Source organism: Meleagris gallopavo, chromosome 1 (genome assembly GCF_905368555.1).
Source record: "Meleagris gallopavo chromosome 1, MGAL_WU_HG_1.1, whole genome shotgun sequence".
Lineage (NCBI taxonomy): Eukaryota > Metazoa > Chordata > Aves > Galliformes > Phasianidae > Meleagris > Meleagris gallopavo.
Genome location: NC_139404.1, coordinates 12,388,109 through 12,411,047, shown reverse-complemented (window position 1 = coordinate 12,411,047; position 22,939 = coordinate 12,388,109). Strand labels below are relative to the sequence as shown.

The 22,939-nt window shown below is 37.7% G+C and overlaps 1 protein-coding gene across 6 annotated transcripts in view; it reads left to right on the top strand.

Moving 5' to 3' along the window:
* Positions 1-22,939, top strand: part of CCDC146 (coiled-coil domain containing 146) — a 70,610-nt gene that overhangs the window by 36,241 nt on the left and 11,430 nt on the right. For 5 of the 6 annotated variants that reach the window (XM_085216791.1, XM_085216786.1, XM_085216782.1 and 2 more), the window contains 12 exons: positions 1,629-1,838; positions 9,684-9,741; positions 10,245-10,421; positions 11,038-11,111; positions 12,524-12,751; positions 13,047-13,233; positions 16,567-16,662; positions 17,911-18,081; positions 19,438-19,526; positions 19,621-19,785; positions 21,829-22,053; positions 22,674-22,902. In XM_085216791.1, the coding sequence (XP_085072917.1) occupies positions 1,629-1,838; positions 9,684-9,741; positions 10,245-10,421; positions 11,038-11,111; positions 12,524-12,751; positions 13,047-13,233; positions 16,567-16,662; positions 17,911-18,081; positions 19,438-19,526; positions 19,621-19,785; positions 21,829-22,053; positions 22,674-22,902 (1,909 nt within the window). The remainder of the gene's footprint in view (positions 1-1,628; positions 1,839-9,683; positions 9,742-10,244; positions 10,422-11,037; positions 11,112-12,523; positions 12,752-13,046; positions 13,234-16,566; positions 16,663-17,910; positions 18,082-19,437; positions 19,527-19,620; positions 19,786-21,828; positions 22,054-22,673; positions 22,903-22,939) is intronic. The other variant, XM_085216793.1, reaches the window with a different exon arrangement.

Below are 22,939 nucleotides of genomic sequence, written 5' to 3'. Positions count from 1 at the left end.
TACATCAAAGCATGAAGTTCATGATAAAGACACATCTTGTATCCTGTTTCTCTGTGGTTTTCTTATTTTCTGCTCTAAAAAAGGAAGTGGTTATTTAACTAGAAATGTTACACAAAACAAAACTCTTCCTTCTTTGCTATGTCAGCCATGTTCATACCACGTAGTTAGTTGTGTATTTTATATTTTACAGTTACCATCCTAGTTCTGTTATTTGGTGTGATGTAACTTTGTTGTTACTTAGCTTGTAATGTACTCACAATTGTCACCTTTGAGCTAGAATTTGGTAGAGAGATTTTTTAATTAATAAAGGGCAAGTGATTGAGTTCTTTACTCTTCCTCATTACTTCTGATTAACTGTAGCATACCATTGTATAAAGCTTACAATTTAATAATATTGAGAAAGCATGTACAATGATAGGAATAGCAAGAAGATTAAGTTAGTCTATCAAACAACGTATAAGTATTTTCATGCTGCAGTTCAACAAGACTCTTCCATAATTACCAGTGTAATTTTTAATAACAACTCTTAAGATACATTATTTGGCTATCACCATGCAGGCTCATAAGCATATTATGAGTACTAGTCTCTTAGCACTATCAGAATATTACAATTTGTTGTTTCTGTGAAGCCAAACTTTGGTGGCACTGGTGATTTCAGATAATCCATCAGTTCCACTAATATTTTTCCATAGAAGTCCACAAATGTAGGTGCAGCCTGAGATCATCAGGTGAGCTGCTTCAGCTGCTGGTAACACTCCAGTGACAGCAACACATAGCTCAGCACTGGGTACATGTCCAGGCATTAGCTAAGAACATTGAGGCATTGCACAGCCCAGGCTGGGCCCTGTACTGGTGAATACTGCCCTGATACTGGTCAGCACACTGATGTGATAAAAGATGTTGTACTGTAGATCAAATCCCTTTCTTGTTTAGACAGTAACTTGTGCTGAAAGGGGTGCATTTACTCTCTGTGAATGGGACTTTTACTACTGAATTTAATTGTTTAGGATTTAACCTTAATTCTGGTTTTCATCTTCATACTTGTCTGTTGTAACTGCTGGTCACGTAGCAGAAAAAGTGCATTTTTCTTATGCCAGGAAACAAAGGTTCCAGATTTTCACTTCCGTCCTTTTCTGTACACTGTGTAGTTAGTGAAACTAAGCAGTAAAATGTTGCTTATCCCTCCATAGTATTTCAGTTATTCAGAATGCTTTCCATGTAATTCATGAGTTGAACCACTACCTGATACCACAGACCCCTTGGGATAAAAAGAATTGCTGTCTCTTCACTGATTCTAGGAGGCGCTAGGTGAATAACTTTGAATAACTAAGTGACCATCTTCCATCTGGTTAAAATTAAATGAGATTAGATGCAGAAAATCCCCTTTTAACAAGTCTGACTGTTCTCATGAGACCACAGAACAACGCAGGTTTGAACTGACCTCAGGAGGTCTCTGGTCCAACCTCTTATTTGGTCAAGGTCAGCCATGAGATCCAACAAGATTGCACATGACTTAATCCTGTCTCATCTCCAAAACATTGCTTTATATACTACAGAAATGTAAAGAAATGTAAATATAATGCTTGTGCTTCCTATTGCTTACATCTAAGTTTTCCTACTTAATGTAGTTTACAGGAATCTGAGATCCAGCTGTTGCAGGAAGCCAAACGTCTTAGTGTAGACCTGGAACAACAGCAGCATGAACTGGAAAAAGCAGAACAGTTCCCTGAAGAATCTTCCAGTGAAGTCTGCCGAATAAGGCAACAGCTTCTTAATTGCCAAAATGAGTGCAACGCTATTAAAGAAAGAGAGCATGAAATTCAGTTCAGGATAAAATGGTAGGTGATAACAATCAAATCTCTGCTTCTTTTATCATAGTTTGTCTAAAAAGATAGTAACAGAATGTAATTCAGTTTCCTCTCCACAGTACATGGATGTATTTCTTGACAGCTATTTTTAAGCAAATTGCAACAAGCTTGCCTAGTAACAACATTTCAGTGATTAATAAAATTACTTTCCGCGTGTGGTTTGTAGATAATTTTTATTTTAGAAGGTATCCTCTGAAATACAACTTCAGTTTTATCATATCGTACCATTAATGTTTAGAGAGGCAAACTTTCAGCACCAATTCTAGTCTAGGACAACTTCAACACTAAAGACACCTTCAGTACTAATGGCTGAAGTATCTCAGAGCCCTGGTGACTGGGATTTTATGGAAACAATGTCATAAATAGACTCAGCGCTAATTTTAACATCAAAAACATTTTATTCAGGATTTTCGATTTAGTTATTTAAAGTAGAAAAAGCATTTCTATGCTCTCACATCTGAGAAATGAGAAATTTGCTGTGAAAGATGTGAATATTGAAAATTTTATAGAAATTTATTACACGATATTATACTGAATCATTTATAAATCAGTATATTGTATTTGGTGCTTCTACAGTAAAATTACAAATTATTACTATTGTACTTTTAAAAATACATACCTATGGAGATGAGCTCATATTTTCACTTTGTGAGGTGTTCACTATTTTTACCCATCCTCAAGCCAGCAATACTTCAGTTGGCACATAAAACTAGATAAGTAATGTCAGCAACTCAGCAGTTAAAGCTAATCTTCTACAAGGAAATCAGGAGCACTGTATGAGCTGCATGGAGTAGATTTTTCTGGCAGTTCTTCCTTGATATTTTTTGAAGAGCTAAATGTTTTCTCCAAAAGGGAAACTTGAGAAGGAAACAAATTGGGAGTGGGAGAAATAGAGAAATCATCTGGAAAAAATTATTTGCTATGAGATAAGTAAGCATCATGAGATTTCCTGAAATAATTATTAAATACAGAATGTATTGAAATTTACAAGCAGTCTAGAAACACACTGTTCAAAATTTCATGCTTTTTGACCCATTTCCCCTCAAGCATTACAAACATTTCTCATTATTTGTATTACATTTCCAAAGAAATGGTGGGTTTTGTATGATCAGGGGATATCTACTCATACTCTATTTTTTACCTTTAGTCAAAGGGAGATTTCTATGTCCTACAGAAACACATTTTAGATATTCAATTACCCTTGAACATTTTCTTCACTGATCCTGAAATATGAATTTAAAATCTTATAGCGTCAATTAAAAATATATATGGTTTGGGTCAGCAATAGTGGGGAAAAGTGTTATTTCACTTTATAAGAAGCTTGGTGAAGCACTGGAACAGTTTGCACAAGGAGGTTCTGGATGCCCCATCCCTGGAGGCATTCAAGGCCAGGCTGGATGTGGCTCTGGGCAGCCTGGTCTGGTGGTTGGCAACCCTGCACACAGCAGGGGGGTTGAAACTAGATGAGCATTGTGGTCCTTTTCAACCCAGGCCACTCTATGATTCTGCGATTCTATGATTCCTCTCTGTGTTCTTATGCTTTGCATGAGATCAAACCCAGCCGTACGGTCTGACCTGAAGTCCATATGGCTCAGTACCTAAGAGCGACCAAAAGCACAGCAGCCATCCATTTGTGAGAGAGAGATTTCATGAGCCAAATGCATTCCTCTTTATTTAGGAATCCTCAGATGATCCTTCTTCCTTTAACTTTTCCTGTCTCCTCTTAAGCCAATATAAACTTCTGGCATTGCAACACTCTGGGCGATGAGTTCTGCAGATTAACTCCACAAACACTTCCACTTATCTGTTTCAAGCCTAACTCATCTGTTTTGACTCCTAGCAGCTTCATTTCATGCCGGTAGTTGTACTGGATGAGGCCAAACATCTGGACCCCTATTCGTCTTCACTGCTGCAGGATGGTTTGATGGATCTCTGTTGCATTCCCCCTCACTTATTCACATTCTAAAGTGAAGAGCCACAGGTTTTTAAAATATTCCTTATTCAGCGTTGTGCCTCATGGCAGCACCAGGTCTTGTGCCTGTTGTGGGGCTGGTGTGAGGTGAACATGCCTCGGTTACCTGTGGGTTTGCGTTCCGGGAGAGAATACACTAACTTGCCAGAGATGGGAAGGATTTTTTTGCTAAAGAAGGGTAGAATGAATAGGACTGGCAGAGTAACATATCAGTGTGAGGAATGAATAAACAAATCTAGATGTGGAAACAAAACATGCTATGGAGAAAAACAGATAGCAGATGTGAATATGTTTGTAAAGAAGGAATGTCTTGGTTCGAATAAAATAAGTGAAACTTATTTTAGGTTGCAGAATAGAGTAGTGAGTAGCAGGTTCTCTAAGAAAAGCATTGATGTAAAATGAAGAACTCTGTGCCTGAGTTTTATTATGTGTTTCTCCACATAATAAAATTATACCTTCTGACATGTAGGTTCGCATGAGCAGTGTCATAGCCTGGGGGCAAACCTCACCAAAGATACTGTGAGGTGTCTTAGAATCATCTTAAGGTGTTAGATGTCTGCTTAGTTCCCTTCATTTTTCAGAAGGATAGAATCTCATCTTGCAGTCCGATCTCTCTTGGCCATCGATCTCTCTGGAGCACAGTTTCCCTTGTTGTCCAACTGTGTTAATATAACAGTCCCAGCTGTGCTTGGCACTTACAACAAAATTTCGGGAATTATGACTAATGGCTGTTTAGCCTGAAAACAAACATACTGCTTATTTACCTTCTTGAATGGAACGTGAAGGAGAAAAGCCCTTGAAGGGAATCTGTCTCTTATATATTGCTTTATCTTTATCTTAGAAGTCCCAACTAAGATCTTGCCTGCTTAGATGGAAGCAAGTGAGAGCCCCTGAGGACCTTCCATTTCCTTGTTTCTGTAATCCCTTCTTTTTCTCTTGAAGAGTGATAGTGATATAGTATAGCACTGTTGGGGTTTTTTGTCAGTTAAATATTTTGTCTATGTTCTTCAGTGTTCTGTGTTCTCGCTTCCATCTTTCATTTCCTGTCTTCTTGCCTCTGTAAACATTTTTTTTTCCAGATCAGATACATTTTTCAACATCTGAAGGTAGTACTTCATCTTTTGTTTTAATTACTTATTGTTTTGTACAACTGCAAGTGCCTCAGTAAGAATACAGACTGAAAAAGGATCGATATGATCAGCAAAGATAGGTTCTGTCTTGAAGAAAAATTTCATTTTAGTGCCCATGTAAGGTTTGGAGCCCTGGCTTTTGAGATAAAACAAGGAAGTGCTGCTTTGCTTTATTAGATCATAGCAACAATTATTGCTCATTACTGATAAATAATGAAATTGTCATGTAAATGAATATATGACCTAAACTTTAAAAAGTAAGCAATTAATTTACAATTAAATTATCTATACCTCGATTCTGTGTGGTTAAGTGTGCCTGATTCTTGAAAATAATTTTCTCCCAAAGCCCCAGTCTAACCTACAGCCCTTATAGCCAGTTACCCAGCTCGCAAAATGGCTACTCACTCAAGTCCTATGTGCTATTGCAGGCAAATCAGGATTGCAAAACAGATTTTGTCCTTGTACAAGCATTGCAAGTATGGAAAATTACTTCAATGCTTACAATTATTTCAGTATTAGTCACTGAGCAATTAAAAAGGGAAAAGTTTTTATCCATAGTTTATCTGATAAAGAACTACAATTAATAAACAAATTAGATTACAGTTTGAAGTTGGTACCAGCTCATCTTATGACTGCATTCTCTAGTGTGTACAAACTAAACAGGGTTAAGAGCCTTATAGGAATGCCATGCTGGCAACTTGTCAGCTCTGATATCTTCCTGTGGTCACTAGTTGGGAGGTTAGTAGCTGTGAAGTCCTGAGCACTTCATACTTTCTATGGTACCTCAGCAGTCCCAACTATGTGTAAGAGTAGTTGAAGGAGTTCACTTCCTTGTGTGTTGCGATTCATGATGCTGAGAATGTTCTGGCTCTTTTGCTTGCTGAGGAACTGAAATGGACCTCTGTTGACAACTACCACTGCATTTCTTAATCTCTCTGACCATTTTATTTTATTTCTGCAGCAGTTTGCAGCTGTAGACATCTCTGAGGGAAAAGTCTGGAATGTATTTTCATTAATGGTCCAATTTTCCACATGCTTTTTTTTTTTAACTCATTACATCTGCATCCGTGATAGCTTTAAATGCACGATACTGCTATTGAACTTCACAAAAAATAAGTACAAGAAGGTAAGAAACACTCACAAACACTCCTTTCCTGCTGCCAGGTGTATGCTCCTCTCCCCTTCCATTGCCCAAGTCCACACCCATAAATCACTTCAACTCTGAGAACCAGTTAAACTCACTAAAAGAGAAAAAGAAGTAAAAAGTCTGATTTGGTGAATTTTAGCTGTTTTAATGACTTGTGTTGGCTCTCAGAGTAGTTTCTTAGGAACTCTGGAGCTGCCTTGAGGGTTCTGTGGCCAAGATCTGAGGAGAAGCCTGGAGATTTGAGATGCTCAATATTTATAGGTGGTAATCTATTAAACTGAGTCATAACAATTCATGAAACCATATCCTCACAAGGGTAAGATAAATCACACCAATAGCACTCACTGAATGCACAGACAGAGTTTTGTTTTAGCACCTAACTTAAGTCTAGATTTGAAACATTCATTTTAAACTTGAAGTGCAATTTTTAAAGGCAGTTTTTCTAAAGGGCATCCAATGGAAACAATTTTCAGAAACTAAAATAATGTTTTGCCAAAAAACTAACAATGTCAGGGAGAAAATACGAATTTTAGCAAAACGAAATTTGAAAAGCAATCTGCAAAAGTGAATGTTAAGTATGCAAAACCAATGTAGTAAATTCTTTAAATGTTCACGTTTTTTGAAATTATTACATGGTAACATTCCAAAATAATATTTCCCTTCTTCATTTTTCTATTCTTTTTACCCTGTCTTTCACCTCTTCCTTCTGCCCTCGTTTTCATCCCTTCACTGTTTTTGTGTAAAAGAAGTCAGCATGCCAGCTCCTCTGACAACTTCACTTGGTGCTTGCAGTGTCCTGTTGCCCTTGTTTATGTCACAGAAAACGAGGTGTTCAAATCATTTTACTTTTGATGGATGGTAGAGTCTTTGTTGTGAGGTTGGAATGGCTCCACAGGAATCTGTCCTCATGAGAGAGGAATGTGACAAAAGAAAAACAGTGTCAACTGTGTTCTCCTCCTAATTTTTTGGATTGTTCTTTTGATTGTCTGGCATGATATAAAAGAAGGCACAGTGCAGACTGATGACGACCACTGCAGTACCTCTTTAATCCATTTGAGCAGGACTTATTTAATCAGGTTCTGTGGCAGTCAGACAGTTGTGGGTATTTGTGCAGAGTGAACATTCATTACAATTAGTATGATTATGCCAGTCCCAAGGAGTCCTGCTAGGAATCCTGCCCAAACATGCTGGGAATACAAATTGTCACTGTTAACTTATTAATACACTCAGAAAACCTGTCAGTAGGTGGAAATATTGAGTTTGACCAGCACAGCATTTCAATGTAGGCCTCAGCTGTAGTTCAGAGGCATAGTACACAGGAACAGATAGTCTATCACCAAATCGAAGTTAGCTCAATTTTCATCAGTTTGATTCCTTGTTGTCCTTAACCAGTGGGACATAAAAGCAGTGACTCCTGAACTCACTTCAGCAAAGAAACCACCTGATGTTTCTGTCTGCTCAGTTATACTTGCACCATACACTGCAAGATATGCCTGTGTCTGTCTGCAATCTTGTTCTGTGCAGTTTCTCAATTTTGAAATAGAACTTTCCTTTATAAATATTTTTATCATTTTGGGGAGGAAGATCTATCTAAAATTATCTGTTTTTCTTTGAAAAACTTTTCCTACACTCATTCTTTCTGGCATTCAGATCAGTTTTCAGACATAGCAGTTCCCATGGAGGTATTCTTGCAGTCTGCGCAAACAAATATACGTATGAACTGTAAATAAAAAGTTCTACTCTTTGTCTTTATTTCCTCTTTGCTCTTCATCTGAGTCAGAGCTTGTTCTTCATGAACATTTGAATTGCAACACTGTCAGTTCAGTTCTCTTTTAACTGTTTTATTCCCTTTACCAATTGAAAAGTCTTTATCTGGGGCTTATGCTTATAAGTTTTACTCCTTTTGTTTGAGGAAAAAAAAATAAGAAACCAATTTTTGGGGAAAAAAAAACAAACCAAAACAAACAAACAAACAAACAAAAAAATACTGACAAAGAATTGAACAAGAGGTCCAAAGGACTCTCCATGAGGAGGAAGCCACCAGTCAGCTGATCTCTCCCCACCATCGCTACCACCCGAAAAGCGAATGACCGCCTTGCAAAGACTGAAGGTGCCCCTGGAAGATGTCGAAGAAATACTGATGGGTGGCTTCTCTTCAGTGTGATCCACATTCAGGAGAGCTGTAGTATCTACCTGCTCTGGGCAGTCAGGGCTGCTCCAGGGTTTTCTTACCACAATTTACACCTTCAAGTGACGCAACTATTTCATGAAAGCCTATCTGCCTCTGTTAATACACTCTTTATTTAAAGAGAGATAGCAGATTCTTGCAGTCAACCCTGAGTCTCCAGGAGAACTGACCAGCACATCCTCATGTTGGAGGAACAAAACGCAGATTTATTGTTTGAAGTTGATTCTTTTGTATATCTGGGACAAAGAATTTTGTTTCACCTGCTCCTTAGTTGTAATCACTACTCATTTATAGCTTGAGACTCAGAAAGTGTCATCACAAATACTAATTGCATTGAGAGAACCTACTTACTAATTCCTCTGCCAGTGCTACAATGACTAAAGGTCAATTTGGTTGTGCTAACATGCAATTTGCTGTAGACTATATACCTCACTTAGGTTCAGAGTTGTTCATTGCATGCACTGGGGTTGTATTGATGTATTCCCTACTAATTCCAAGGCTAGTTTGTGATATTTGGCAGTTTTTACCTATCTGCCATCAAGAAGCTCCTGTTTTAAAGTCTAACATGCTTGCTCACTCAGCTCCATTTTTGTTGCCACTTCTTCAACTTTCTCAGGGCAATGTGGCTAAAAACACACCCAGAGCTCTCCTGTATTTCCTTTCCTCTTTCTGCTCTCCTTCATCATCTGTCGCTGTTGCCAGACATGAAATTGCAATGGTGTTGGACATAGATGATCTTTAAGGCTCTCTTCAACCCAGGCCGTTCTATGATTCTGTGATCACCTTGGCTCTTCAGTATAGTTTGCTACTATGTCCCATTGCCTTAGTCTATGTCCCTGGTCACTTTTCAGGAGTATTTTGTCACAGGAGCCCATTTTAGATTTGAGGAACTTTACTTTCAGCTGTTTACAGTGTGAATGTGAACAATCAAAGGAAGAAAGCTTCATACCCCCAAGTGCACTTTCATTGGCATGTGATCTCTATGTGGATATACATTCCGCACCTACTCTTTTCCTCAGCTCCATGTTGAAGTGTTGTGCTCTGCAGCAGAGAGGACCTGTGGGTATAGCATGTTTCTGATCCTCTAACTTTGTTAGTGTTAGCACAGGAGTGAAGGAGGCACAAAAGCAACCCTACAGGAGGTGGTAAGACTAAGAAAGTCCAGATCAAACGGTTAGATATGTGAACTATAAAAAATGCTGCTTGTGTATGACCTATCTTTTAGCAGAGAACAATCTCTGTTTAAATCTGAACAACCTTAAGATGTCCCTGATGATAGCTCACCATATGTGTTAGTGGAGCAAAACAGAGGCTTCAGTACTTGTTCCTTGTTTGGCATGTTACTAATACATCTAGCTCTGCTTTGATTCTCCTGCAGTTTACAAGAAGAGAAAAGACTTCTGGAAAAAGAATATGAAAGAATTCCAAAGCAAGGTGTAAGTATGAAATGTGAGAAAGGACACATTTTCTGTTCTGTTTACTAACATACCAAAACATCTCTGAAAATATTTTCACAGTGCATGGCTATAAAGTTCTTTAACTTACATAGAAAGATCGATAGCTTGGTTTTATAAGAGAGATGATAGAAATCTTTCAGGTCTGATGACTGTAGGGAAAGCAGAGCTTATTTGGTTCATAAAAGATCTGGATATTCCTAAGTTTACTAAGTATTTTTTTACAGTATGCAGCATATGGGTAATGTAAAGATAGCTACAATTTGTAAGTTTGAGTATGCAAAATACTTTTGCAGTCAAATTCTGATGAACACATGCATATTTGTTGGAAATAAAATTCTGCTAATTATTAATGGAAGAAAAGATCATATTTCATACCTTGCTGTAAAAAATGCTAGCATCATTCAGTGTCAGTGAATTCTGTAATATCTGAAACATCAAAAAATGTAAAGGGAAGAATCTCATCTCCTACTTCATTTTTCAAGGAAGCAGATAAGAAAATTAAAAAAATGGAAGAAGACTGTGATGAGCTCCACAAAGAAGTAATCCAAAGGAAAGCAGAAGTTAACGCAATGAAAGAAGACATTTTATCCAAGCAGAAGCTGATGTTAATAGATAAGAAAGAAATGGAAAAGCTTCTGGAGGTCCAGGATAGTTTAAAAGTAACACAAAATTAATTATGCACATATTTTTGTGTTTGTGCGTGTCTGTGTGTGTAGATGCCTGCTTTTGTCTAAGGATGCAGTGAATCTACTGGATGTTGCTTATCATTCCAACTCATTTAATGGCATTACAGTATGGATTTCATCATTTTCCAATAAGCATGAGATATACTGCTGTCCCATATTCACTGTTATTCTACTGCTATAGGAAATAGCAGTAGTCATGGTTTTGATTAAAAGTACTTTCCAGAATGCCATGTTTGCTATGTTGTGTTATTGTAAGGCTTCTCTAACACATCCAACTCAGTACAGATTTGTCCAGAGAATTTTAAACAATGCACCCAGGTCTTTGCAGCTTTCCTTTTCATGATATAGATGACATATGCTGACATATTAATTGCATCCAAGTGTGAATCTTGTTTTTCAGACGTAATGACATGGTAAATAATACAGTAATTATTTTCAAAAGCAGCAGCTACAGTTCCCTGAGATAAGCTCAAATAATTTCAAAATACGTTTCTTGCCAAGTTTCACAGCAGTTCTATATGAGTATTAATTCTGCTAAATCACCCAACATTGTGAGGCTATGAACCTAACCTTTGTCTTTTGTTGCTAGGATGAATTAGTTAAGATCCTTGGTGTTCCAGTGCAACTTAGAAAGGAAGCTGAGAAGATAAATCAGAAAAAAATGTATGCTTTTAATAAATAAAATAAATATATGTATATATGTATTCCTTATTTTCGTCCATTTGTTACACAGGCATTAGACAGTAGCTGTTGATTAAAATTAGGATCATAATTTAAAACAGTGTTGATAATCCACTCAAAATCAATGCACCCTTCTAAAAAATGTTGTGTATGCAGTGAAATACTTTCCATTTAAATACTTTCATCTATTGGAAGATGACTCTGTCCATGTCAGGGGGCTGGAATAAGATAATCTTTAAGGTCAATTCAACCCAAACTATTCTATATTTGTATATAATTTAAGTACAAAAATGAAAAATAGAGAACAAAACTTAGCTGATAATTATTTAACCATCTTACTGCACTACAGTATATATCAGATCTGCCTAGTAGATTTTCAATGGTTAATGTTAAACTGTTGTGTATAGTGTGTAGCAATTAGCCTGTTTTACATGTTCTAGATCTCAGTGAGTGCACATAAGTTTATTTACATTGCCCTCAGTGAAACTGCAGCAGTTTTCACACAGGTGGAGGTCTGACCCAAAGGAAACAAGCATTTTCCCTCCATGCGTACACAGCAGTTTGTCAGGCAGAGGCTGTTTACTATAAGCTCCCAGTGTGAACTCCATTAAATATTTCAGTTGGGAAAGCAAGCCAACCAACAGCCTTTTCTTTCTCTGTTTTCGTGGCTGTTTTTTCCTCCATCAGAGCACGATGTGCTGCTTTCTGCATGGGTAAAATCTATCTGGTACCTGCAGTGTCAGCCTGGTTGCTCCCAGCTGCTGGAAGCCAAGTGCCCATGCAGCTGAACAGAGCACATATGCCCTGCTAGCACACAGGGATACACAGAAGGTTTTGTGTTGCCTGCCTGCAGTCCCTGTCAGAAATAAAGTAACTAGTTGACTTTGGTAAATTTCTCAATTTTAAAATTTACGTGATAGTTTTCTTTTATTTTCTCCTCAAAACTCTGCTTAATGTTTAATGTGACTCTGCTATTGTACATACAGGAAGTTTTAAAGAGTTTTAAAGAGTGCACTGAGTAGATTATTAACGGAGTATTTAAATTAGTCCTTCTACCTGAGACAGGTCAGAACAAACTCAGGGCTTCCAGCCTTGGAATGAGGGCTGGAAGCGTCACAACCCTGTATCCAGTGATGCTGACAGAGCTCCATTACCATTTTTTAACACTGTCCTGGTGCTAAGATCCTTACGATCATTTTGTAGCTTGATGCAGAACTGTCTTGGAATGTGAATATTTTCACTGTCTGTGGCTTGCTATTGTACATATTGAGTAGATAGCTGTGGCTGTGTAATAATTTTGTGCTCCCATGAACACTGACAACCTAAATTTTGTCATTTAAGTATACACATATAGCAATGTTAACCTCTACTCTTTTGTTGACACATATCCACAGTGATGCAGAGAAGAAAAATGAAGAACTTAATAGCCAAATGCAGGAATTAAACTGTGCCCTGAAAGACATTGACAAAGGGACAGAAAATATCTTGCAAGAAAGAGAAGATGTAATGAAGGAATTGGATGGAAAACGAGCTTTGCTGGAAAGCAAAGAACAAGAATGTGCTGCTTTGACAAGATTGCTAGAAATTGGCAGAGAAAAGGAATTGGCGATCCTGGTAGAAAGGTAAGAGCAGTAGATGTAAGCCGTGTAGAGTGAGGGAGCACTTTGTTCTGAAACATCTCTTTTTGTATTGCATTGCTTATGTTTTCAACCATGATGGAGCAGAAATATCAAGGTTGGTTTTGTCTTCAGGAATGTTTCTATAAACTGCTGGTCTCAGAAAAGAACATCAAGAAGTAGAAACGTTTGATAAAATCCTGGGAGGGTGAAGCTCTGCATTTTGCTATGAAAGGGAAAATGGTTCTCCCTCCATTGAAAATATCTTTTCAATCTCTGAAATTCTCTGTTGTCTATATAGAGACTCTCTGAACCGTGCATTAAAGGAACGAATTTTTGAGAAAAAACAACAACAGGCAACTCTCATGCACATGCAAGTAGAGAAAGATAAAGAACTGAGAAATCTGAAAAAGATGGAGCTACAGCTGAATATGATCTATGAGTCCTTGGAAGAAGATAAGTCACAGCACAAAACATTCAAATTAGAGGTCTGTATGAACACACTGATCATAAGAATTCCAAACTTTCTTCCAGAAAATTCATGTATGTTATATTTGGACTGATCCTAACAGAGGGAGTGGGATAAGACTTTTGTAAGTCTTATGCACAGAGAAGTGTTAAAAGTGCCGTGGCTACTGACTAAGGATGCTCTCAGTTTTTATAGCTGTAATGAGAATACTGTGTGAACCCATACTGGGGCTCTTATTAAGAAACAGTAATTAAAGGAGCATCCTAATCAGAGCTGGCACTGATTATACTGGCACTGTGGCATATGTCTTCCTTTGAGGCACTGTATCATTTTCTATGTTCAGTAGTGTAGTGGCTTGCCTGCTGGCATCAAAGAAGTTTGTATCAGGCAAATAAGGCCACATAGCTACATATTACCCAGGTCCTGGGTTTCACATCAGATAACAAACAAAAATCATCTTTATTAAGTTTGAAGATTACTTGAACATTGCTGCAAATAATTTATGATGTATTTAACATTATTCTGGGAGCAGGAAATTAGCACTCTGTATAGTCTGGTGAATATTTCCTTATGTTTCGTTCATTTCATAACTGAACTTTCTCTTTTCTCAGCTTCCTCCTTGCTTTAGTGTATCACCTGTTATTCTTGTCATACTGATTTACTCTATTTTTTGTGCCTTCTACTACATTGCTATTAAAGAGCAGTTTTAGTTTGCTTGTCTTGAAACATTTCCTTTCTTTTCTCCTCATTCTTTCTTAAAACATTATTTTGTCTGCTTTTTCCCAATAGCTTCCTCTCATCATTGGTTCTTCTAGTCCCTCTTTCTTAAGATTTTTCCTACATTTCTTTCTAGACTGTAAATCACTCATAAAATTCGCCTTTCTTAGGTTTTTTGTGGTTTTTTGTGTTTTTTTTTGTTTTTCAGAATAATAATATATCAACTATCTGATTTGGAAGTGCAAGGAGTTGATGTTTCTTAACTTGACATTGTATTAGCACCATTTTTCTTGGTCCTTCTAAGCAATTCAGGCAGAAAAAGGAACTCTTGTTGCATCACTATAAAATTGTGTACATAACTTTACGATATCAGAACCCACGTATACTTGGCTTTGCTATTTTTCCAACTCTAACATCACTCAGTAATATTTAATCTTTGTCAATCAGATTTTTTTTTTTAATGTCTTCCTCTATACATCGATGAAGATGACATTTTCTCCTGAATTCACATGTGCATTAATTACCTGTAGCACATTTGGGAAGAGGAAAAGCTCTATATAACCACACCTAAACTTTTAAACTGAATTTCCTGAGCTATTGGTTAAAGGGATGCACATATTCCAGACTTGGATCTTAAAGATCATGCTGTGTTTCTATTTGGTATCAGCTCAGAGAATCTGGGAAGCTGGATTTTGTCCTGTGTTGCTATTGAAGAAAGAATTCTGGAGGGAGGATCACAATTGTTCAAAGTCATGTGATACTAAAACCCCGTAATTCACTGATAGATGTGGTTAAAGTTCACTGAGCTGGGTGAGATCCCAACCCAACCCCTTTACACTGTGTGAAAGGGCCAGAGACCTGCAATGGAACCATGCAGGTTTAGTTGCATTGCAAGGGATTCCCTCAGTGCTAACGCCGAGTTATACTGCAGGCTTGAATTTGTGTTGCAAGTTGCAGCACCACGAGGTGTGGGGGAGAGGGAATGCCAGCAGAGATGAAGGTGGAGCTCAGAGTCATACTCCAGAAGCTGCAGGATGCTGCTGTGCGATAACGTGAACAGGCTAGGACAATGCAGTCTTTTCAGCTCATCACTCCCATTGTCTGTGTTTTCTCTGATTGCATTCTTTTAGGCTCTTTTAGAAGAGAAAATGTGAAATCACCTCTCCCCTGTAGCACAGTCAGCTCACATACAGTACTGGAGTGAGAAAGACTGCAGTTCAAGCTCAATTCTGTTTTCATTTGCTATCTTGAGATGATTTTCATTTGAAAGATTTGGGAGCACAAAAGCTGACGTATTTTAATATTCAAGTGGATCAAGGTGATTCCAACCAAAAAACTCACCAGGAATAATAGCCACTGTAAGAATGTGATTGCAGAGGCAGCAGTCCATCAACATGCTTCCCCTGATTTCTCCTAGTTTAAGTGATGTGCTAAATGCAGAGCAATTGGTTTGTAGAATAAGGAAATCGCATGAACACTTCCTTCAACTTTTTTTCTTCTCAGTAAGTGTTCTTCTTTTCAGTAAGTTGTGAAAGGTCAACTATTGCTAAAGTGACATTCTGTGTGAAAGAGAACTGGCGGCCCTGGCTGCCTCCAGCCCTGGGCAGGGCTGCTGCTCCTCTCCTTGGCTGTGTCTCCTCCTGCCAAAAGTGCCAAACTTGAGTCTTGTCTGATGCCAAAAAAAGCCCTTAATGGATGAAAGATGTCGGTATGAGCTTTCTGCTTTCAGACACAAGAGCCTGATGGCACCTTTAGAATCCCATTTTGGAAATGTGTGTCCACATCCACCACAGCCAAAAGTGCACAGCAGAAGTGGTAAGAGCACAGCAGAAGTGGTAACTGATGTACACTCTGCAGAAATGCTGTGTTCGCTCCCTCCATGAAAGCAAAAGCAATTTGCTTAGTGTGGGTTATGTTGACATTTTAGCAAATCTAAGTCAGATCTGACCTGTCCACAGCTGGAATCAAATAGGAAATAACCTCAGAGCTTGACCCTTACCATGCCATGTTATCCTTTCCTTTAGTGCAAGTGAACAATATCTAATTTTATAATATTACCACTTGACTGAAAATCATGAGTGCAGAACATCTCATTATTGATGTGAAGCTTTCCTAATATCTGGTTGTGATCTGAGAAAGATAGCACAGTGCTGTGAGGCCAAAAAAACCTGGTGCCTCACAAGATCTATCACACAAACGGTTTTAGTTGATTTAATTTAATCAGATTTAATCAGAAAGTAATTTCTTCCTTCTCGCATTTCTTTTTTAAAATCTGGCTGAGTAAACAGGTTCTCCCATAATGCACAAGAAAATTTGTACATAGCTCTTTGCTTGGACTTTCTGGAGCCTCAGGGGGAAACAGGAAAATCCTTCGTAACTTAAAGCCAATAACATAACACTTATTCATTCCATCACTTAAACTGGGTTTTGTAACGTTTAAGAAAACCTTCAGAAACTTGGACATGGTGTTGAGGAATTCTTCTCAACCACCAGTAACTCTTGGATTAAGAGTTGCAACAAGACAGAAAAATAATAATTTCATCATGTGTATAAGTAATTGAAATAGATTTTCTGCATTTTACATTTTTCACAACTCTTGTTGCCATCACTGAGAATGCCTGATTTATTTTCGTAGGCAGAAGCTATCCCTAAAATTAATGGAGTATTACTAGAAAGAAGACGAGAACTGCAGAAGGAAATTGAAATGAAAAAGAGATGTTTAGCTAAACAGGTGACGAGTTCTTCATTCTCACATTAATTCCCTGTAATGGTTGGTTTTTTGTCATGAGAATAAAGGAACCTTTTTTTTTTTTTTTTTTTTTTTTGAAAAAATGGTGATAGTTTCTAACTGATCTTTATGGAAGGGACCTTAACGATCCTCTAGTTACAGTTCCCTGCCATAGGTGCAGACATCTTTCTCTAGATCTGTGGATGTCTGTCGATATTCACCGTGGTCAAATATGCTGGAAATGCAGATGTCTCATCCACAAGAGTATTGCTACTTGCCACTATATGGATGACTTTATAATAAGCAATAAATTTTAGACATACTTTCTTCCTAAGTTCATATTCTCTTATCTTATTCTCGTATACATTTTCTTTTGTGCTGTCTTTGAATTCCTTAGGATTGTCAGGTGAGATTCAGCTTGTGTTTGAAAATGCATAGGTACATACACGTCACTGTTTGTGTCCTTAATGGTCTGCCATAGCTGGTGGAGCTCAGAAATCCCTCCATTCACCTCATCCTGAAATAAGCTGATTTGAAGGTTACATAAAGAACCGTTCTGAATATTTGAACTGATCACCAGTACAACACAGATCATAGAAGTTCCCTGAATAAACTCTCCTTTGAACTACAGCAAAGACTTAGGGAAAGTCCAAATCTTGATTTCAAAATTACTCTGGGAGAGAAAGGACCAGCTCCTGCCAAATTGTGTAAAGGGTTAATCCACGTTAAAAATGTCTGGTTACTGTCATCAGAGTTTGACTAGTTTCAGCTTTCAGTCACTCTATTTTATAAGTGTTTGACCTTTGATTTGAGGAGTTTGTTATCAAACTTCTGTTCACTGCACGGCTACAAAAAAAAAAAAATAATAATAATAATAAAAAAAAATCCAATCTTGTTATACTGTTATCTTGCTTTAAGGAGACAAAGTTCTTTGAGATTCTTAGCATAGAAGGTGTTTTCCAAGCCTTTTGCAGCACAGTTTACTGCATGCTCTGATTCTGTTGCTTTTATATTCAGCAGCTGGGAGTGCTGCTGGATGGAGGAACAGAAACTCTGTAGGTGCTAAAATATTTTGATGTTACCACGGGATTGTGCGTGGTGCTTCAGATGGTACTTTTAAGTCAGTTTTGTTATTCATTTATTTTTCAATCCATGTATGGTATGTAAATAAACCCAAAGTGTTTCAAACGCTGGGTTTTCCAACGCTGATAACACGTCAGTGCATAAGGAGCTGAACTTGATTTCCTTCAGGAGCTGGTATCGGGTATGGATGCCCGCACATTAGAGGAATGCATTGCTGAAGAAGGCCGGCTGTTCAAGGAGCAGGAAAAATGCCGCAGTGAGTCATCCAGACTTGCACAGCTGACTTGGCTAAAAGTTGAAGAGAAGGAACAGAAATCTAGGGAAGTTCAGAAAGTCCAGGTATCAAAATATCTCATATAATTGAAAATCTGCTCTAAAGCAAAAGCTGCTATATGAAGGAATTATATCACTAATGAGAAAAACCTTATAGGCTCTCATTCCCCACTTTACCTGGAAGTTCCATTGCAAATGTTCATCACAACTGTCCCTGTTCATTGCAGGGGAGTTGGACCAGATGACCTTTAAAGGTCCCTGCCAACTCTAAGGATTCTATGATTAACACAGGAAGCTCATAGTACTCTGTTAATTGATGGCAATTTATGGTGCAGTACAACAGTGCACTAAAATATCACGCTGCAGTTGAAATAAGGTGTTTGAAAGGATGTTTTCTTTCAAGCCTACAGAATAAAATGAACAATTGCGGAAGAGGCAGAAAAGCAGATAGCCTCAACTGAGATCCTTGGAAGTACAAGAAGGTTGTTTTGTTTTGCAAATATATGGACATCAGGAGATACTCAGAACTACTATTCACTCCAAGGAGAGACACCAGTTCTTATTTTCCTGATACACTTCCATATGTAAATCATTCTATTAATTTGAAGGAAGAGGGAAAAATCCCCCATTCTTCTGGCTGAATACCAGGAACAAACTGTTTACACTTCCACAATGTATGTCCATATTAAAATATATCGGGTAGGCTATCCTTATAGCGCATTGTGAATTTTTGACTGTCAATAGAAATAGAGTCAAAGCTGCAGTTTAGGCTTTGCAAATTGAATAAAAATAAGTCCATAAATGGACCAAATCATTAAGAATATAATTTTGCTAGTAAACACTCCTGTTCACAACTGCAACCAGACATCCACCAGCTTTTTCTAATACCTATATCGTCCTCTTGATATCAGTGGGAGGTGAGAGAAGGTCTGTCTTCTGAATGTTAAGGACACAAACTAGTAAGAACTGAACAGAATTGAAATCAGATGTGCAGAGCCCTTATGGAATGTAAGTGTGCCATGCTACTCAATCACCAGTGACTACTGAGAAGGCAGAAAAGTAGAAAAAAGTGCATCATAAATTCAAGGTAAAACTTCAACAGTGCATATACACAACTACTTTGTGAAGGAACTGGGAGGCTGTTTAATAAAAGCAGAACTACAGGTAGCAGGGATCATTCATTTCAAGATGAGCATGAAATAGATTATCTACATTTTTAGCAGTCACTGTAAGACTTGTAGTATACATAGAGAGACTGGGTTGCTTAGTGTTATTACAGTAAAAGCATTTCATTGTATTTAAAACAAATTCTTGGAAGAATTCTGCCTATATTTTCCTCATCTAGGAGAGCGGTTCTGTTTCTCCTTGAAGACATTTCTTTGAAAAATCTAAAGCACTTATTGAATTCTATTTAAATTTCAGATACAACTTCAAAATATTATTAAAGAAATAAAAAGAAAGGATCTTGAAATAGAAGAGTATAAAAAGAGGAAAAAAAGAGTCCAAAAACAGTAAGAAAACAATTGCACAGTATATAAAGTAATTCTTATCCAGATAATATATGCATAAACTTATAAAAATTATTTCTTTTACACTTCTCCTCAGACTCCAAGGAGTTGCTAACATGTGTGATATAATCCAAAGTGAAAGGAATAAATGTATACATTTGGTGCATGTTGCTCAGCGGAAAACAACTGAAATTAAAGACCGGATAAAAGTAAAAGCAAGTGAAAGAGAAACTTTAAGGAATACTCTTACAACCCAAGAAAGGTGAGTTTTAACTAAGCTGTAAATCAGAGATATAGAAATGGAAAATGTTTCTTAGAAAGAATCCTATTCTTGATTATTACCCTGATTTTTAATATCTGATCCAAACAAAGAAATATTGCAACACCCTTATAGAATCTGCTCCAATCCTAACAATTTACAATTAGTTCTGGCATCATTGCACGGGAAGGAAACATTTTTGAAGTTTGTCTGCTTCTTTCTCATTTTCCTATCCTTTCAAGTGAAAAACTGTATTTATACTGTCTTCATATAATTGTTCTCAAGCCTCTAGCATATGAGTATGAACAATTGTGTTGTACTCATCCTTTGGCAAAAAGAGGTCCGTACACAATTCACAATAGACTGGATGGTACCAGTAAATGAGTCACTAGCTAGGAATATGGCCAATTAATTATTAAATTAGAAGTGGGCTTCTTGTTTCAAACTCAAATTGTAGTCTATTGTATAATATTTATTTCAGATCATACAAAACATGGCTTCAACTTCTAGTCAAGCCTGATCAAAATGAAAGCTTATACTGACAGCTTAGGAGTAGCAGCTGGTGTGTGTGATTCTGTTTTTTCATCAATTGTTACTTGGTGGAGATGTCTTTTTGCCATCTTTTTGTCATCCTAGTGGTGATTTTCTGGTAGGTGCTATACTGACAATGACAGTGTCTCTGAAATCAGTAGCCAGGAAAGCAGGGAGCTAGGAAAGGATTAATTCTGTAAGCAAAGCAACACAGCCAAAACTAAGTTTAGAAATAATTTGTTTTGCCCAAAACTTTGTTTTCTGGCGTCAAAAAAAATAAAAATAAAAAAAGAAAAAATTGCACATCCAGGCCTAAGAATGCATTCAGGATAAATTCAATCTATATATGTAGTTAATCTCCTTGTACCTTGACTTCAAAGCCATGCTGGAGCAAGCTGAAAAGAAGTGGCACTTCGTGGACTGAAAGGATTCTGATGACATATGCAAGCTGATGCTTTGTGCTAAAATTTTTTAGGCCTTCCCAATAAATTACTTGTGAGAGGAAGAGGAGAAAGAAGGGTAAAAATCCATCATGCCACCCTGACTTAACTGCAAGCTACTCAATTTGGAAGATGGAGTATCAGTCCAAAAATATAGTTTTTTCCATATTCTATTAAATAATACACTGCATTTCTCTAATACTACCATTCTGTCAATCTGAAAGTTGACTTACAAAAGCAGAAATGAACCAGAATCTCACAGCTTTGCACAGAGTAATTCAACAGCTTCATGACGGAACTGAGAATGGGAGGCAGGGCATTTCGTCTGCAGTTCATATTTTAATCGGAGACAGTGCTTCTTCTTTCACTACCTCATTTGTATGCTAACAAGTATCTTCCCAGTGTAGACAAAGTAGCCTCAGTCCAGAAGTGGCACTTAGTGCAGTTTAAATGCAGTAAGTCTGAATCCCTGTTGTTACCAAAGGAGTGCTCCATGTGGCAACAAGAGGCTGTCTTCTCAGCAAGGCACCGTCATTCAGCAGCTGGCAGTCTCCAGAAATAACGCCTTTTCTCCTTCATTTTCATGCATAGTTGTGACTTTGTCCCTAATCTTTTGTTATGATGCTTTTCCACATCTTTCAGATAGGAGGACTGATAACATTCTATCTCGTGTGAATGTTGGGATACAGTGTATTATAAGCTTGGAGACCTCAGTCACAGCCGTTATTTAAATATTGTACTGTAAATGAAGAGAAGGACAGGGTTACTGCACATTAAGGATTTGCAGTCCACACTTCTACTCTTTAAGTTTTTTCCCAGGGCAGAAGAGCTGTGGTGCAGGCTCCAGTTATAGCATTTCACTGGGCCATAGTCCAGATGTGTTCAAGTTGGAAAGAGCTCATACAGAGGCATTCTCAGAAAAGGATTCTACCTCTTGTCATGCTTCCTCCAAGCAGGGTGACATAGAAGATTCTTTGTGCAATTGAGCAATTAGTTTAAGCTCTGCTTCTTTGTGCTGCAATTGCTTTCAAGTTGAAAGGACTCAAAACTTTCCTACTTTTCTGTTACATTAAAGAGAACTGCAGAAACAACACATGAAGAATAAAAATAACATAGCAATTACGGAGAGTCTCAAAAACGATTGCTCCAAAGTCGTAAAAGTCATGTATGAAATGAATGAGAAGAAAAAGCAAGAGGCTTTGGATCTTGACAGACTTACCAATATAGTTATCCGCATTGAAGAGGAAATTGCGCAGCTGCACAAAAAGTACAAAAGAGCCATTGAGGAGCAAAATGAGAGGTACGTGTGTAAATGTGATGCAATGAAGTGGGTCATTTTGAAGTTCATGAAGCGATACTTTTCAGTTTCTGAGCAAGTCTAACAAGAATATCAAAGACAACTTCACTGCAGTGCCTCGCAGGCAGCCTGCCCCACTGCAACGCCAGTGCTGCTGTGTGTCATGGATATGTGTGCTGGTTCTCCGCTGCTGGAGCCATTCATTCTTCAGAACTCTTACAGAACAGCGCAGTACCTTGTCTGCTGAATGCCATGAGAGCTTGTAGCCTCTGCTCTCTGTGCTTTGTACACCACTCTCATATGGAAGTGCAGAGAAAAGCTCTCTGATCATGTTACTCCACTTTCCAAATGAATGGTGAAGAGGGCAAAAAAAGCTTGTAGCAATGGCATGAAGCACCAAAGTAATCTTGGCAGCTGTGTTCTCCAATTTTTCAGCTTGTAATTCTTCTGTTCTCTTTTGAAAATGCTACAGTGGTATTAAAATAACATCTGTGAAATCTTGCTGTATTTCCCAGATTATTGCTATCATTTTTTAAATTTGCCTTTTATGTTCTTGAATGGAATACAATGAATATCAACCAAAATTTTAAAAAATCTACCTTTTCATTTGGGGCTTATTGCAGTGGCCTTCTGCTTAGAAGTCGAGAAGAAGAAGTATGTATTTTATATGAAAAAATAAATGCACAAGAGTTTTTGTGTAGAAAAGGAGATATTGAGATGCAAGCTATGGATGAAAAAATCAGTTTTCTGAAGATGAAGGTGGCTGAGAAAGAGAGACAGATTAAATTCTGGCTCAAAGCACTCCCAATGAAGAGAGCCCTGGACGCAGAGTTGGTCATACTTCAGATCCAGGTTGGTGGGAAAGAAACCCTTTTTTTCCCCTGCTGAT